Here is an 18,066-nt window from a genome sequence, read left to right as displayed (position 1 = left end):
TGGGGCGTTTGCTCCCGCTAGGCTTTCGGAGGCTGCATGCGGTAGAGCCATGGCTGCCGCCTTGCCAGGGGTCACGTTGCCGGCCGTCGTGGAGGAACTCCTGAACGAGATGGCCGCGGCGGTGCGGGAGAGCGCGCGAGGTGAGAGCCGGAGGCGTGCGGCTGCGTGGCGGGCAGTGGGTGGGGGCGGGTTCCCCCCCGCCGGGGGGCGGGGGGCGGGGGGCGGGAGGCGGGAGGCGGGAGGCGGGAGTCTGCGGGCCCGCGGGGCGCCGCGTTCGGGGCCCGGCGCTCCCCTCCCCCGCCTGCGGGTGCTTGTTTTCCGTGTGGTTGTGTCCAAGTCCTCTTGTTCGTTTGAAAAAAAAAAGGGGGGGGGGGATGAGGAGGAAAAGGGGAAGAGGACGGGGGGAAGAAAAGAGAAAAGCTAAATTTGCCCAGGGATCGGCGCGGTTGCTGGGTGCACCCCTCATCGGGAGGTGGGCGGCCCAGGGGAGGACCGGGGGCTGAATCGCTGAGCAGGTCCTGGGGCTGGAAGGATGGAAGGGACGGGAGCCTGCAGGAGTTCATAGAAAGGCAACATTTGAAGTTGTTAAACGTTCCTGTACTCTTTTTCTCAGAATCTTCTGTTAACTTTAAGCCCCTCATACACTTTCTTGAGCAAATATTTTAGGGCCACAAAACCCAAATGCACAGGCAGTGTGACGGGTAAATCTGAATTGTGTGCAAGTCCCTTTTTCCCCTCCGACCGGCAGAGGCCGCTGTGCGGCCTTGCGCACCAAAACCACCGCGACGACCTCAACGAAGACAGTGTGAAGAGGATACTGGAATCCAATGCGTCGGCTATTTTAACTACTCATCCAGTGTGAAAATGGACAGTTAATAAATAGGAAAATAGGTCTCAATTGCCATTTCTTATTCACTGCTCCAGGGTTGGTTTTTTTTTTAATTTTTTGATTTCAGAGAAAGAAGAAAAAGAAAACCACCAATTTGTTTCCCTTATTGGTGCCTCCATCCGTTGATTCGTATATGTGCCCTGACGGGGCTCGAACCCCCATCTTGGCGCATTGGGCTGACGCTCTAACGGCCAGGGTCCGTGGACTGCACTTTTTAAAGAATTGAGAAGAGTTCGCCAGTCTTTTTTCTCATTTCAGTTAAAACTAAGGATGTATACACACACATACCTAGGAGATCAGGCCAGCCAGGTGTTCAGACACGTTCTGATCCCAAAAGGGCAGGGAAAAAGTCAGTCCGTTGTCAGCGCCAACCGCGGTTGCCAGACGGGGGGCCGCGGCCGCGCGTGCGCCGGCCGTGGCAGGTTTGCCGTGTGCCCCTGGCAATGACCGCGCCGGCCGAGGGACCGCCGCCGCTGTCGTGTTCATTTTCAGCAGAACTGTTTTCTGCTGCTTAAAAATCTTTGTGCTAGACAGTCATAAGCTCTTCCTGACCCCCATCTTTCCGTGGTAATATTTTCAGAGCAAGATTCTGAGTGCCTTTGTAAGATGATGGAAAATCTAGTCACAGCTGAGCCACATGGGAAGCTGTGGTTACTTTTCCTTCCCTGTGCGACGTTCCATTTTCCCTGGAGTTACAACTGCCCTGCTTGTGTTTGTGTGCGCTCGTTTAATTGCCTGTGTATTTATCCCTAATTCAACCCCGAACTCGTCCTCCGTGTTCGAAGTCTGTGACCAAGGAGCTCGCCTGATCGGGAGGTCGCTGCCGTCTCGCTGCCCGGGGAGTCGCTCCCAGAGCCTTCGGACCTGCCCTGGTGGGGACTGGCTGCTCCCCGGCTGTCTCTTGCGATCTCCCTTCACCATTTTTATCCTGAGAATTCCCATCCCCGATGTTGAACCTTGTATCTCTACAATTTTCTTTTTCTTAGTTTGCTGTTTTATTTTATAGGCCCATACTGTGGTAACTTTCTGAAGAAAAATGAGAGAGATGTTTTTTAAGTCTTTACATGTCTGAGAAGAGTGCTTTTTTTGTCCTCACACTTAACTGATAGTTTGGCAAAGTATTGAATTATATGTTGGAAATAATGTTTCTTCCGGCTTCCGAAAGCATCAGTCTGCCAACTTCCGGCCAGCCGCCTGCGTCACCCCCGCCTCCGGGGCTACCGCCTGCCGCCAGTTTTGAGGGCTTTTTATGCGGGTGGGGAGGTAGTGGGTACAGGACTGTAAATCAGATCGTTGCTTGGCTCTCATCATTGCTTTAGATTCACTTTCCTCAGGTTTTGTAAATTATTTTCCAACATATCTTAGACATTGTTTCTACCTGTCCTGTTATCCTTGGCGGTTTATGCATTTTATTTTATTTTTTTAAGATTTTATTTATTTACTTTTAGAGGGAGGGGAAGGGAGGGAGGAATAGGGAGGCAAATGTCCATGTACAAAAGAAACATCCACCAGTTGCCTCTCATGTGCCCCCAACTGGGGACCTGGCCTACAACCCAGGCATGTGCTTTATTTTTAAAAAAGTATTATTTAGTGGAGTATTGGGAGGGAGTACAATTAGATACATGGGTTCAATGCACCATCATCCACAAAAGCCTTTTTGGTTATAGTCTTTTTTTTAAAAAGATTGCATTTGTTTGTTTTTAGACAAAGAGGAAGGCAGGAAGAGAGGGAGAGAAACAAGTGTGCGGTTGCCTCTCTCCCGCCCCCTACTGGGGACCTGGCTTCCAACCCAGGCATGTGCCCTGCCTGGGAGTGAAACCAGCGACCCTTTGGTTCAAAGGCTTATCCTCAATCCACTGAGCCACACCAGGGCTGTCTTTTTTAGATTTTTAAAACATTTTTTTATTGATCGAGCCCTGGCTGGTGTGGCTCAGTGGATTGAGTGTTGACCTGCAAACCAAAGGGTTGCCAGTTCGAGTCCCAGTCAGGGCTCATGGCTGGGTTGCGGGCCAGGTCCGCAATAGGGGACGCGCGAGAGGCAATCACACATTATTCGTCTTCTTTCCTCTCTTTCTCTCTCCTTTCCCCTGTCTCTAAAGATAAACAAATAAAATCTTTTTTAAAAAAATAGGAATAATAACCAATTTAAGAAATTTTTTATTGATTGATTTTAGAGAGGAGGGGGAAAAAGAGAGAAAGAGATTTGTTGTTCCACTTGTTTATGCATTCATTGGTAGCTTCTTGTGTGTGCCCTGACTAGACATCGAACCCACAACCTTGGTGTGTCAAGACAACGCTCTAACCAACTGAGCTTCCCGGGCAGGACTCTTTTTAAGATGTTTATGTTTGCAGTCACTGGTTTAACATGGTTAACTTTCTTTCCATCCCTGTTTTACAGTTCCTGATGAGCATCTATTATCGTAAGTATCCTGCTGTATGTGGGGGGTTTTAGTCATTAATGTGTTTTAAAAGCCAAGTCCTTTTAACATCAATTCTTGATTTTTAAAAATATTCCTACTAAACTAGGAACACTATTTTCTTGACATGATTATTAAAAACCTGTTTCAAGTGAATAGCCAAAACCATATTTGATTGTACAAGGCATTCCCACATTGTCCTCTATGCCACTTTTGTGTGACATTGTTCTAGAAGTGTAACTGTTATGAGAAATTAGATGTATATCTAACTGCAACTAAGGACAATTGTCATTATTTATAGGTGATATAACTACTTTTTTAAACTGAGGATAAAGTTATTTTTTAATATAGAAATTAAAAATGTTTTTCCTTCATACACAAAGTTCCAAAAATATAATTACATTCTCAATAGCAACAAAAAAGTGAAAGCTACCTAGGAATAAAGGACATTTAATTGCATATATACAGCTATGTTTAAAAGTCCACAGGAATATACACCAACCTATTCTAGTGATTATCGTAGTGGAAATGAAGGAGGTAGAATTTAGAGAAGAACTTTATCCTTTTTTCTGTTTTTTTAAATTGCTTTTACAAAGATTATGTTCTAAAGAACCCATATGATCTCAGAATTATCTGTAGATAATCTCCATATGTTTTTTCTAATAATACATTATTAGGAAAAAATTACTATTTTTAAAACAAAGAAAATAGGCAAATAATAAAAGAATGCGTATTACCAAAAACTTTGAGGAAAAAGCTGTCTCAGTAGTCGTCATAAAAATACAAATTAAAATAGTAAGATAACTTTCCATCTATAAAACTGGCTGTCCCAGAAGAGATGTTGGTAAGAAGGTTCCAGGTGTCGGCGAGAGCACGGAGGGAAGGGTGGCGGACAGCCCGGCGCCAGGAGGGTGCGCTGGAGGGGGATCTGGCGGCAGCAATAGGAGCCTTAAAACACACGTATCCGTTTACCCAGGGTTGCATTCATAAGCGTGTGTACCAAGGAAGTAATCTGGGATGTTCATAAAGATTTTGCAGTGAACCTATTTTTCCATATTGTTTATGATAGCAAAAAAAACAAACATGAGAACAGTCTAATTCAGATTTAACTAACTACCCAAAATAGAGTTTGGGAAAACTAAAACTAATTCATCTTTACAGTGGAATTCTTTGTAGCTGTTGAAAGAGATACAGAAGAACACCGCCTTCAGGAGACGGTTGCGGTGTGTTGCGAGGCGGACAAGGCAGGCCCAAACAAGCCTGTTGCATCCATTTTTAAAGTTAGTTAGTTAACTGGGACTATCTCTACTAAAGTCATCACCAGATTTTTTCTCTGTCCATAAATAATCTCCATATGTTTAATGTAAAAAATTGAAAAGGTCTTCCCATTCTAGTAGTTTATTGTCTATAGAGAGACTGGTTTATTGGAAAATGAAGAAGTGGAACATTTAATTTTGAAGTCTTAGCAGTTCTGTCTCTTTAGTCTGTGTCAAAATATATGGGTTCTTTAAAGCATTTAACTTTTCAGTTTTAATTTAACCCAACCATTTTATTTCCCAGTTTATAAAAATAATCCATACTTTAAACAAAATGTTCTTGGAAAATAAAACATGAAAAGTATCAACAGTCATACCAGCCAGTGATAATCACTGTTACATTTTGGTTTATTACTTTCTGTTTTTTTAAAAAAGTTTTATTTTGAGGTAATTGTAGTTTTTTAAACAATTAATACGATCAAGATTTCTAAATTTACAGTTTTGTGTCTGATCTTTGTCGCCTAACATGAGAATTTTTCCACTTTTTTTAATACATCATTAACAGCTGAATGGCCTTTATTACTAATCAAAAAGTACAAATTTAACACTCATCAGATGGTCAAACATGAAAACATCTAATAGTGATGTTGGTGAGGAGCCGGAGAAAAGAGTGCCTCTGCCGTGCGGCGGGAGTGCTGCTCCCACTGTGGGCGGCCGCTGCCAGCACCCGTTAAAACTGAACGTGCACGTATCCTAAGACCCAGCAATTCTGCTTCTACTTAAACCAGGAAAAAATCTTGCCTGTGTACTAAAGGTATAATTAAGTATTTATAAAAGTATAAAATGAAAACAATCAGAATGCCCATCAGTAGAGTTCTTAAACTACAGAGTATGTACATACTATTTTTATATCTATAATGGAATATTACAGGTTAATTTTTTTAAATATATATATCAGCATGCATCATTTCCGAAAACATGTTAAATAGGAAAAAAGTTACCAAAAGCCTACAATACACCTTTTGTTTTAAAACTTATAAAACAATATCATATGTGTAATATGTGTGTATATGCATGCAAATATACATATACACAGGCACTGTGTATAATAAAATATAAAAACATTAATAGGAAGGAAACCAACAAATGCTTGTGGTTATCTCAGGAATGAAGAAAGTTTGGGAAAAATAGGAAGCACTACAAGGCATAAAAAGGGCTTCTTTATAAATAGCATGTTAACATTTATCCTGGGGGATTGATTGCATGGGTTTTTGCTAAATTACCTTTTTTCCCAAACTAAAATGAATTAAGTTTTTTAAAAATGTTGCTGGTGATCCTTTGGGTCAAGTTACTGAGGGGATTGAGAGCAGGCAGTCTGACCTGAAACCTTTCTGTTTCCCAGGCTGAAGTTTGTGTTTGGCTCATCAGCCCTCCAGGCTTTGGACCTCGTTGACCGACAGTCCATCACTTTGGTCTCATCGCCCAGTGGGAGGCATGTTTACCAGGTAGAAATCTAGAGGTGGGGATTATCTCAACAGAAACCCTTTTGGACAAAATGTTTCCAAGAATCTCTATAGAAGCTGGTGACCAGCCTTAAGTATTTCCTGCACTGTTGAAAAGCATTTGAACCAACTTAGTAAAATTAGTGTATTAGTTGTTAAAATAAGATAGATATGGCCTGTTAACTCTACACAGTAGCACTGTACAGATCCGCCAGTGGTGTGGAGGGGCTCTTTTTGCAGATCTAACGGAGCGGAGTTGACTTCCACTTTCCTGTTGTTTGATAATAGAGGTACTGCCCCTACCCCACCCTCCGCCCCAAAAATGTGCTGACATCTACGTCTTGTTCATTATCTCTTGCTTACAAGCAAGGGTCAAAATGCATTTTGAGGTCCTTCCACATGCTCATATTCATCAGACATAATCTTTTAAAATTGTTTTCAGGGGATATTTACTAAGGGTCAAACCACAGTGAATGCGGACAGCCTGCTTGGACCCGCGCTTTGCCTGGGTCTCTGGAGTCGAGAGTTTAACACAGGTAGATTTGTAAAGTGACAGCCTCTTATCAGGCTCTGAATTACTTTCCTGTGTTTTTGATCACTCTCCTCAAAAGCCCATTTTCAGGAAACTGAGATGCAGAAAAGCAAACTAACAGTCACAGCTGGCAGCTAGGGTTTGTAGCTGCGGTCCCACGCTGCGTGTCTTTGTTAAACAGCGAGCCAGACTCCAGCCCAGCCTCGCAACCTCCAGCTTAGCTGTGGGAGGCAGTGGTGAGTGCATCTGGCATCGAGGGAGGGGAATGTTGTGAGTGAAATATTAAAATTAATCAATTAAAAATATTAAAAACATTTATTTTTATTTTCCAAATTTTTGTATCTGGCTTGAAAGGGGCTAAAAAGAAGCTGTCAACTCTTATAAAGGTAATTCAGGCCTTGGTGAAGACCAGGAAGGGGGAGATATTTCAGTGTTTGGACTCTGGCTTATTTCCATGGAACTTCTCAGAGCTGAGACCATGCCAGCTAATTTGTTGCGAGTGATTGACATGAGCCAAGCCTGCTTGGGAAGCAGGTGCCTTGGCGTAGCGGACTAGCCTGCCATTCCACGTTGTAGCGTAATGTAGCTGACCTGGCAAAATCTTCATGCGTTTCTTCATTAAGGAAAATGGGGTAATTAGTGTTGAATGCTGCAGTTAAAACTTTTGGATTGTATTTACTTAAAAGGCACTACATATTAGAATTTTCCTGGTGAATTTATAGATTAAATAATAAGAGCTATTAAATAATGTTTGTACCTGAGGAGGTATTTTCATTGTCTTTTTTTTTTCTTCTTTAAAGGGCAGTGCTATTTTTTTATTCAACATTATCTTACAAAAAAAAATAACCAAAACTGTGTGCAGAACCAGGTAGAATCCCGGCCTGTTTGGCTTCTGTATGAACCACAGCCACTCACCCCCAGCCCTGCGGGGACCCCCAGGGCAAGGCACATGGTGGCCCTGCACACGTGGCCTCTGGACTTGGCCAGCAGTGTCCACCCAGAGCCCCACCTCATGTTAAACAGCAGGCTCAGGTCAGGTCTCCTGGCATCAGGCATGCTCTGACCTGCTGTTAGGTCCTCAGCAGGCCAGACTGCTCTGGAAACTGCCTTCCGCCCAGGTGCCCGGGAAGGTAGTGAATAAAGGTGACTGGACAAAGAGTGGCCCGCCCTGGAAGTGGTTAGTGGAACTCTTTCCCTCCGCACTCCTGGCTGTCCCCGGGCGGCAGGGTTCCCAAGGAGGCCAGCACGGCTCCCCAAGTGGGAGCTGAGGCAGAGAGGAGCGAGGCTGTGGCAGCAGGAGTGGGCACCAGATTTTGTCGCTGAGATCTTAGAGGCTGAGGGCTGGTGCCTGGAGAGGCTCGGGCATGCTCTGTGGGGCGGGGCAGCGGCCTGCAAGGGGCCAGCCCCCAGTAAGCGTCTCACAGAGGCAGGTCATTGGCTTCGCAAGAGGGGCGCTTCCCACCACCCAGGGGGAGAGGGGAGCTGGAGGAGGGAGAGTGAGGCAGAAGCACAGGGAAGAAAACAGCACCCCACCCCTGCCGCTCCCCTCTGTGCAGCCGCCGGGCGGGCCTGGCTGAGCATGAGGCACGTGGGGACCCCCCCACATTAGGGCCTTTAGCATCCTAAAGGGAGGAGCAGGGCAGGACCAGCCAGTGCAGGTCTGTGACCTCAGCAGTTCCTTCCACTGACCCAGCAGGTATCTGCCCTGTCACGTGGCTGTCTTAGCCCCAGCTGCCGCCACAGTCTTGACCTCTGCCACCCTTCTCTTGTTGGGAGCAGCCGGCCTCACTGCAGTGGCAGCCAGCATCCAAGGCTCACTGGGGTCTCACAGTTCCTGTCTCCCTGGTGTCCTGCATCCTGTCCTGCCCTGCCTCTGGCTCCCGTCCTCAGTGTCCAACCTCAGAAACCATCCTGGTCATAGAGGGGTGTCCCGGGGATGGCAGAGGATGAGCAGCAGACAAGGAGCCAGTCACGCGTGGAAAGCGGTCAAACAAGTGTGGAGGCGGGGCATCGGGGCCACAGAGGGTGGGGCAGCTGAGCGCTGGGGGCTCGGGCCCTGACCTCACAGAGCCCTGACCATGTACAGGCATCACAGGTGAGGGAGGACCTGGGCCTTCTGAGGTGAGAGGGCGGGGGGCCACCAGACCAGTCTAGGACCCCTGTGGGTGAACCAGACCCTGATGGGGCCGGGCATGGGAAACCTGGCACTCAGGCCCTGCTGGGTGACCTTGGCAGACCCCCTCCCCTCTGCCCTCAACCTCAAGAGGCAGGGCTGAGTCGCCGCCCTGTAGCTGCTCCGCCAGAGACCTGGCCCTTGGGAATGATGGGGACAAACAGGGATGTGAGGGGACACTGCAAAACCAGTGGGGCACTGAGCAGTGTCTCCAGCAGGGCCTGAGAACCCCCGCCAGGGACCACTCAGGACACTTCTCCGAAGGCCTGCTGTGTTAGGAGGTGTTCGCCACATGTCTGCTGAGCCGGTGGGCATCAGGGACCAGAGGCGGCCCCAGAGTGCTCTGGAAAAGCCTGGAACCACTCCAGCCGGGCAGTGACATAGTGTCCCCACAGAGGCCGAGATGGGCAGGGACCGTGAGGGTGGCACTGAATCGAAGCCCCAGACCACAGAATGTGCTGGCACTGGGTCTCTGTGCCCCCACCCTGGGGAGGCCCCGTGAGGTGGAGAAGAGCCTTTAAAGCCCAGCGCAGGAAGGACAGCTTCCTCCGGGCAAAAGCTCAGGGGGCGTGGACTCCCTGTCAGCTGGGCCGAGTCCGGATTTTTCAAACTAATGGGGATGGAGGTGTACGGCCTCCAAGTTCTGGGCTCAGTTTCCCCTACGTAAGTTACGCTTGGACTACGATTTCTTAGGGCCCGTCTCTCAAAGGCCTCAGGCTTCAGGATTCTCAGTGGCACCACGAGGGCTAGGGTGAAGGGCGGCACCCACTGCTGTACCCCTGGGGCCCCACGTGGGCCTGGCACGGAGGGCTCTGGCTTCAGGGTCATCCTCTGCTTGGGATTTTACTCCTCCTTCCCAGGACCCCCGCCACTCCCCCATACACACACACGGGGGGTTTGGTGATGCCTGTGGGGAATGGCCCCCCTGGGCAAGCACTGCGTCCTGGACATAGCTGGTGTGGCCAAGAAGAACTAGCCCAGCCTTGTCTGGAATGTTTGGTTAAATAGTGATGAAAAGCTAGGAGGGGCCCTGGCTGGTGTAGCTTAGTGGATTGTGCTCCGGCCTGCAAACTAGAGGGTCGCCGGTTCAATTCCCAGTCAGGGCACGTGCCTGGGCTGCAGACCAGGTTCCCAGTTGGGGGCACACGAAAGGCAACCACACATTGATGTCTCCATCTCTCCTTCCCTTCTCCTCTCTTTAAAAATAAAATCTTTTTAAAAAAAGAGAACTAAAAGGAGCAGAGAGTTCAAAAAGAGGCAGCCGGCACCCTGAGCAGGGGCCCTGGCTCTGGGCCTTCCAGCCCTCAAAGTTCTGTGATTTCATTCCAGTGCCTGGGGCCTGGGGCGTGGTATAAAGTGTCTGTGGATGGGGCGCTGGGCCACTCCTGCGGGTCTCGGTGCAGCCGTTTGTGCCTAGACCGGTAACACTCCTCCAGCTTGCAGAGGTCAGTGGGGGTCCTGTCCCACAGTGATGAGCTTCTGGTCGGTGGCGCTCCTGAGCGCTGGCCGCTGCGAGTTGCACTAGTCAGTGCCTGGTTGACCACCCGGAAGTCATTCAGGATGAGGAGCTGCTTGAGGTCGGACATGAGCTTCACCAGGGACTCGCCGGCTTGGACCTGGGCGGTCTTGATCTTGGCGAAGCTGGACTTGGTGTCGTCTTTGAGCTGCTTGTTGTAAGACTGCAGCAGCGTCTCCTTGCTGTGTGGCAGGGCCTCCGTCAGTGGAGGGAGCGGAGGCCTGGGGCCACGAGGCAGCACCCTGTCCGCAGACCCCGCCAGGCAAGGGGGGCACTTGGCCAGGGTGGGGTGGGGGGCGAGCGAGCACCCCTCGAAGTCCCGGCTCCCTGACGCCTCTCCACGTCTTGCTATTTTCATTTTCTTTCCTTATGTTTTTATTTTTGTTTTTTATATAGCTAAAATACCCTGGACAGGAAGGACCTTTGAGTTTTTCCCATGTCTTTTAGTTTCAGCTTTTTTGTCTCAGTTCCAGTATCAGCATAACACTTGACCCGCCCAAGTAGACTCCAGCTGTCCTCTAGCCCTGTGATCTAGTCGTTAGTTAAAATCTTAAAGATTTTGTTTGAAATATTTCAGTTACTGTTGACTTTTTGTTCTCCCAGGATTACCATGACTGGTTTTTGTCATTCATATCCTGTATTATATTACATTGCTTTATTTGTCATAAAAATGCTAACTTCCTAGAATTATGGCCCTCAGCTTGGACTTTGAATTAAATGAGGTTGTAGAAATTGTACATGCACCCTCAGATCCACCGTATGGTCTCATTGTATTGTAATGTAGTGAGAATTTGGGTTAACTCAGAGGTCCTATGAGATGATAAAAGTTGAGTCGGGTGCTGCCTTGCTGCCCTGCTGTTGGCTTCCATAGGTCGGCCTGCTCACGTCCTTGCCGTCTTCCAGGTATAACGGTCATTATGTGAAAGTCACCATCATGATGTTGTCACCTGAGTTGCTTTTTTATAAACTTTTTTGGTTCACCTAGGAAGGGGGATGTGTTAGTCAGGAGAGGCTAAGTCATGCTGTGGTAACAATGACCCCAAAATTTCAAAGGTTTACAAAAACAAAGTTTTATATGTCATTCATGCTGCATGCCCATTAAGAGCCAATTGCAGCTCTGCTCTAAAACATCTGTACTCGGGGCCCCAGTTTGTGGAGAAGGCCCTCCCTGTCTAGACATTTGTGGATCTCATAGCAGAGGGAGAAGAGGACGCGGTGTGCACCGGTTTTTAATGTTCTGCCTGGCTACTCACATTCTTCTGGCCAAAGCAGGTTACATAATCAGCCTATTTGCAACAGGGCAGGAATGTGCAGTCCTCCTTCAGAGAGAGGCCCCGAACTGGAGGGCAACAAAGAGCACAGTTAACTACTGTGATGGGTCCCAAAAGGCTTGGAGCAGTCATAGAACTGTACTGTGCCCTGGCCAGGGGGCCCAGTTGGTTGGAACGTCATCCTGTGCACCATAAGGTTGTAGGATCTGCCCTGGCCAGTGCAGGCTCAGTGGATTGAGTATCAGCATGCAAACCAAAGGGTCTCCGGTTCGATTCCCAGTGAGGGCACGTGCCTGGGTTGCTCCCCAGCTGAGAGAGCACAAGAGGCAGCCACAACTGGATGGATGTTTCCCTCCTTTCTCCCTCCCTTCCCCTCTGTAAATCAATCAATCAGGCAGTCAATCTTCAAGAGGTTGTGGGATCGATCCCTAGTGAGGCCTGCGTACGGGAGACAACCGATCACTGTCTCCCCCCCTTCCTCTCTCTGTAAAATCAATAAATGTATCCTTGGGTGAGGGCTTTAAGAAATGCACTCTGCGGGATGGCAGCTAAGGTGGATGACCCTCCATAGAGCCGCACAGCAGCCACAGCAGACTGACCTCTGAGCGGCACGCCCACTGGCCAAGCACGGGCCTCAGTGCCCACCTTCCCTAGTGTTTCTCCTATAGAAAGCTCTCTCCTTCCTGGGATATACTCCAGACTCTTGGTGGAGAACTAGGAGCAATTCCTGTAAGAGGTCATTTTTCTGTTGAACGGTGAAGGAATTAAATAAGGTGGTCCCTAAGGTCAATTTCCAGTTCTAAACTTTTCTAACTCAGATTTTTTTCCTGATTATTGGGTTCAGCAGTTGTCCACTGCTAGATAAGGAAGGAGCAAATTCATAATTTGCTGTCTCCTCATGGTATTTACTGCGTCAGGCAGTTAAACATTGTATTTTTAGTCTTAGCCAGCCTTTGAAAGGATCAGGCAAGGGAAACCCTGTAGAAGTTCTCTCCGTCTCTGAGTCACCAGGCATTTACTACTCAACATAATCCAGAGAGTATTCGGACAGTTTGGCAACCCATGGTAAGAAGGAACCAGTGGACCAGACAAGTCAGTGTGGAATCCCAGGGGCTTGTGCCTGCCTCACTTTGTATCTAGAGAGATCAGGAGATACCCGAAGTCATTCATTGGTAACGATTTGGAGAGCTAAGAATTACTCATGTCACTGCTGGATGTTGATGGGTTTTCTTCCAGGATTAAGTGGAAAAGTCTACTTTAATGTTCTCCCTTAAGGTTAAGTTTTCCAAGACACGCTGGAGGCATTCCTTCACTGATACTAAGTGGTATAGGTGATGTTTAAATCATCAGTGCCTCATAATGGAAATTATGTAAGATGTGATGATTTTTTTTTTTTTTTTTGATACTTAATTTGTAACCAAGGCTGAAATTCTTAATGGGCATAATAGGCATCTTCTTACCCAGTCACTGGCCATTTCTGGTAGCTGAGGAATTCTACTGAGCTGGTCAGAAAGCCATGGCGAGTGGCCACATTGTGGATCACGAGACGGCTGACCGGCTGACCGGCGCACTTGGACAGTGCGATTCTTTGGTTGAAGCCTCCCCTGTGGCTTTATTTTTTTGTGGAGGAGACAGAGGAAAGAATCCTGGGAGTGCTGGCATTATAATATTTTCAAAATAACAAAAAGCCCTGCCCTTTTTATTTGAGGCTGCCATCTTGAGCCTAAAACAAATTTGAAAGCACTGGGCAGATTCCTGAATGGCAGCCGACTGTGGAGTAACCCTCGGGATGTTTCTGCTTCCCTTGGATACTAACTTTACCCTTCAAGTTTAGATGTTAACCGCAGGAATGAAGCACTCAGCATCTTTGTTTCGGGCTGTTTTGTGATAGAGACTTAAACAACTGAGTTCTCCAATAAGTCTGTCACAGATACCTAATGTTTTCCCCATCCGCCTTCTTTTTTTTGTCCCTTGGTTGCCAATAGGCTGTTGGTTTTGGACGGACCTCTCCCCAGCCCCTCACATATCTATGTCTCCCTCCCATCCTGCGAGATGAACAGATCCGGGCCTGCTCCTCTGAGACCTCAGTCCTGAGCGCTGAGTCATCCCTTCCGCAAAGTTCTTTTTTCTCCCTCCTGCCCTCAAGTGCTTTTCAAAAGCCTTTACCCATCTCCTTCGGAGACCTTTCTGCCTTTCTGCGTCCCTTTAACCTGTTTTCATATCCTCTTAGGCTGTGTGGTGGAAGCTTTAGAAATCTGCACACATGCCGTGAGAAATGCCACAGGTTAAGTAAGAAACACCACAGTGAAGTGTAGATGGGGGAGGGGACCCCCCACCTCTTTATAGTCACCCCACGGAGTCAGCCCTTTGACTCACTAAGTGGAGGAATAAAATGGTTTGTGTGGATGGCTTAACTAGCCTGAAACTTCCGTTGCATTGTATGAAGTCCTCAAGGACAGAGCACCTAGAAGGGGGGTGGGGGGGGAAGAGTCTGCACACAGTGAAGCTGAGTTTCCACTTTTTTGTAAAACAATACTACAGTTCTCCCCAGTGCAATTTGCAAACTGACGAGTCACAAGATAAATTCAAGGGGACTTGAAAAAAAAAGTTCTTAAATGAATTCAAGGGAGGGAGGCCGTTTCCCAGCACACCTTTGAGAGCTTGACCCCGTCCGTCCTTCTTTCTAGGTACTTGGGAGTTCTGGTAGAACGTACTTGTGCTTGGCGTCCTGCCATTACTGCTCCTGTCCCGCCTTTGCCTTCTCAGTGCTGCGGAAGAGCGACAGCCTGCTGGTGAGGGGCGGCTCTGCCCACTGCAGGCCAGGCGAGAGGTTGTGGGCCCTCCTTCGTGGTTTAGGAGTTGTACAAAATGGGAATTCTACCCCATGTTGAAACAGAGAGTTGTTTATTGTCCTTGACTTAAGTTAGTCACCTCTTTTGGTTGTACCCTCCCAAAGTGCTATGTCATTTTTAGAAATACACCAACCCCAAATTTTTTATTTCAAAGGTCGTGGACAAGCCCTGCCTGGTGTGACTTACTTGGTTGGAGCATCGTCCTGTAGACCAAATGATCAGTTTCGATTCCCAGTCAGGGCGCATGCCTGGGCTGTGGGTTCAGTCCCCAGTTGGTGCATGTACAAAAGGCAACTAACCGATGTTTTCTCTCCCTCTTTTTTCCCTTCCCCTCTCTCTAAAATCAGTAAGCACCTCAGGTGAGGATAAAAATAAATGAATGAATGAATGAATGATCATGGATGAGTCATTGGGGAGGACAAGATAATCCTGAAAGACTTGGAACTGAAAAGTTTGCACTGGGGAGTTAGATGGCCCAATAAAAATGTGAACTAAATGTGATGTTGGCAGCCCTGCATGTCCCCAGCTCCAGCCACGAGGTGTCCCCTCACACTGCCTGTCAGGCCCAGCACACAGCCATGCCTGACCGGCACGCGAGGCAGGAGGGCATGTTGATGCTTTCGCCTGTTTCACAGCAGTGCAGAGCATCAAGCAAGGAAAGGGACACACTCACACAACTGTTCCTGAGGAGAAAGCGCTGCCCACCCAAGAGCGGGCAGCTGTTTTTTAAGTCTTGCAAAGGAAGAGATTTATAGCATCCATTCCATTTTTCCCATTTCTTTTACACTGTTAACTTCATTAAACATCTTGGGAACTGGGTGGCCAATTGGGTATCCCATTGTACAAGAGGCCACATTGATAGCTGATATACCAAAAGTTTATTTCACCTGTAAAATGACAACGATTAAGCCAGGCCCCCTTCAGAGAGGCCACATTGATAGCTGATATGCCAGAAGTTTATTTCACCTATAAAATGACACGATTAAGCCAGGCCCCCTTCAACTATCTAAAGCTGTGTGTCCTGTGATACAAGGTGTGGCTTAGATCACCTCCCCAGAGGTGTGTACAGGCCAGTGTGTGCCAGGGCCCTGCCACCTTACCTTCGCTCCCCACCCCACCTCCCCCTGCAGAAGTACAACGCAGTGGCGGAAGGAGTCAGCCAGGTTCTGAGCGCCTGGTTCAAGCAGGGTTAAGAGCAGTTCTCGCGGGGTAGCTGTCAGGTTTAAAGAAGATGCACTGTGAAAGCACCCAACACCACAGTACCTCGGGGAATGTTACCCATTGCTAGTAACAGCTGTCTGAAGGCAAGGGAGAAAGAGCAGAACTGAGGACTAAGAGGAAGAGCCTGTCTTGGTCATATGCCCTGTGCCAGCCTGTTTCCCAAAACAGCGGGCCAAGTAAAACTTTGTGCCCTCTGACTTTTAGAAAGGGTACGTGTCTCCTCTTTATCTGCAGTTTTTAAGCAGTGAGATCAAGGCCCGCAGTCAGTGTGTCCCTCTCCTTTCCTGCCCAGTGGGGTGGTAGTAAGCGGGCTTGGTTAGCCAGGCCCTGCCGGTGTCCAGCGGGTCTGTGTTTTGTGTTCCAGTGCAAGCACCTCTTGGCAGTTTATCTCAGTGAGGTTATGGGGACCTGTCAGCAGCTCAGCGTCTCGGACAAGCAATTGACTGACATATTGATGGAGAAAAAACAAGAAGCATAAAAGGTACAGATTGAGCATCATTATTTTTAAAAATAGAAGTCCTAGAAACAAATGCATTTACTCTATCATGGTTCACAGGGAAGAGAGATGAAATAGATCATCTTTTGGGTCAGCCAGAAATTTCGTTTGGTTTTTTCTGTAAGATGGTTCTAGTAGTGCTGAGTTGTCTTTAACTTCATTCAAAACAGTTTTGTTAGATTATATTGTGACAGCTGTCACATCAGTGTACTTTTTTAAAAAATCAAAATAGGTGAATTTTTGTGTAGTCATTTTAGTATTGAAGACGGAAGAAAATACACATTTTTGACATAGTATGCTTTGTTATTTCAAGAAAGGTCAAAAAGGCAACTGAAGTGCAAAAAAAGATTTGTGCAGTATATTGAGAAGGTGCTGTGACTGATCAAACGTGTCAAAAGTGATTTCTGAAGTTTCGTGCTAGAGATTTCTCACTGGACGATGCTCCATGATCAGGTAGACCACTTGAAGTTGATAGCAATCAAATCGAGACATTAATTGAAAACGATCAACGTTATACCATGTGGGAGATAGCGGACATACTCAAAATACCCAAATCAATAAAGTTATTGGTGAAAATGAAAAATGTGACTTTTATTTTATGGAAAAAACTAAACAATTTTTGGCCAACCCAACAGAAGCTTCTTGTTACTGTTTTTTTCTTCCGGACTGTAGAAAGCACTGTGGGTTGGAACCCAGGATGTGTGTATGATTTGAAACCCTGTACAAGTCCCCTCATGAAAAATCTGAACCAGCCTCTAAGCTACATGGATAAAAATAATTTTTAGATGGAGTCAAGTATTTTAGACTCAAAGCCTAATATGTCTTGTTCACAATTAGATTCTTAAGTAACTGAAGTAGTAATTTTTAAGAGGTTGAAAGGGTAGACAAAACTGAGTAGGATGAAGTAGAGATGAATAAATGTTAGTGCTTTACCTTGGATTAAGAAAATTATTCTGTAGCAGTAAGAGATCGGAGTAGAGATGTGGCTAACCAGCAGCCACTGTAAAAAGGCTTGCTGGGGTTCTGGCGTCAGAGCTTCAGAGACCTGCGGTGCTGGTGCCAAACCAGCTCAAGGAGGCTGTGTCATTGGAATGGCAGTATCTAGACCAAGCAAAGTGCTGGCTTCACTCCGCATGCATTTCTGAGCTGTATATAACAAGCCCAATGAAGGAAGGGACTAAAACTCATGTCCTGGAGGAAGCTTAAGATATTACTGTGGATTTCTTAGTCTGAAAAAGAAAGGGCCAAGGAAATACCAAGAGGCGTGTTAGAAGGTAGAAAATGGGACTTGTTTGGACCCTAAGAGAGTGCAGACGAGTTGTGATACATGAAAATGAGACAGATTCCAGCACAGGACAATAATAAGTAAAGCTGTCCGTCCACAGCCAGAATGGGGTCATAGAAGGGCAGGGATTTGCTGTCTCTGTGCAGGCTCATAAACCTGCATTGTCTTTGCAGGAACATTGCAGAAGCAGTTGAAGCTGTGAAGAAACAGAAGAAAAAGGCGATTTTACAGCCCAGGAAACCCCCAGCCCTGGGCCCTGGAAACAAGGGGTGCCAGTGAATGAATGCTGTGTGAGGCGGCCACAGAGGGTGCAGTGTCGTGTGATTGGCAGAGCCTTTTGTTATGGTGAGGTGTGGCAAATACAAGCTATCAAGACTTCTGCTACTTGGGAAACTTGCACTGGATAAAGAATAGAAGGTACCTACAGCCCTGGCTAGTGTGGCTCAGAGGGGTGAACGCTGGCCTGTGAACCAAAAGGTTGCCAGTTCAATTCCCAGTCAGGGCACATGCCTGGGTTGAGGGCCAGGTCCCCAGTAGGGGGTGCGCAAGAGGCAACCACACATTGATGTTTCTCTCCCCCCAAATCGATGTTTCCCTTTTTGGCTCCCTCCCTTCCCTCTCTGACAGTAAGTAAATAAGTAAATAAATCTTTTTTA

At 47.2% G+C, this 18,066-nt stretch overlaps 1 protein-coding gene across 1 annotated transcript; it reads left to right on the top strand.

Moving 5' to 3' along the window:
* The first annotated feature begins 4 nt into the window (after positions 1-4).
* ZSWIM7 (zinc finger SWIM-type containing 7) lies at positions 5-18,057 on the top strand. Its single transcript, XM_054571199.1, has 6 exons — positions 5-140; positions 3,288-3,309; positions 5,965-6,067; positions 14,244-14,348; positions 15,994-16,110; positions 17,584-18,057. The coding sequence occupies exons 1-5, from the start codon at positions 50-52 to the stop codon at positions 16,105-16,107; spliced, it is 435 nt and encodes a 144-aa protein (XP_054427174.1). The 5' UTR covers positions 5-49; the 3' UTR covers positions 16,108-16,110; positions 17,584-18,057.
* The last annotated feature ends 9 nt before the right edge of the window (positions 18,058-18,066 follow it).

Source organism: Pteronotus mesoamericanus, unplaced genomic scaffold (genome assembly GCF_021234165.1).
Source record: "Pteronotus mesoamericanus isolate MK-2021 breed Mesoamerican mustached bat unplaced genomic scaffold, CSHL_Meso_final contig_22, whole genome shotgun sequence".
Lineage (NCBI taxonomy): Eukaryota > Metazoa > Chordata > Mammalia > Chiroptera > Mormoopidae > Pteronotus > Pteronotus mesoamericanus.
This window is presented reverse-complemented; position numbering and strand designations above follow the sequence as displayed.

Bases quoted from the DNA above. Each gene is read 5' to 3' on its own strand.
- ZSWIM7 (XM_054571199.1), top strand. From the start codon at position 50: ATGGCTGCCGCCTTGCCAGGGGTCACGTTGCCGGCCGTCGTGGAGGAA. The intron at 6,068-14,243 runs GTAGAAATCTAG...CCTTCTTTCTAG, and splicing joins GTGGGAGGCATGTTTACCAG to GTACTTGGGAGTTCTGGTAG. The intron at 14,349-15,993 runs GTGAGGGGCGGC...TTTGTGTTCCAG, and splicing joins GGAAGAGCGACAGCCTGCTG to TGCAAGCACCTCTTGGCAGT.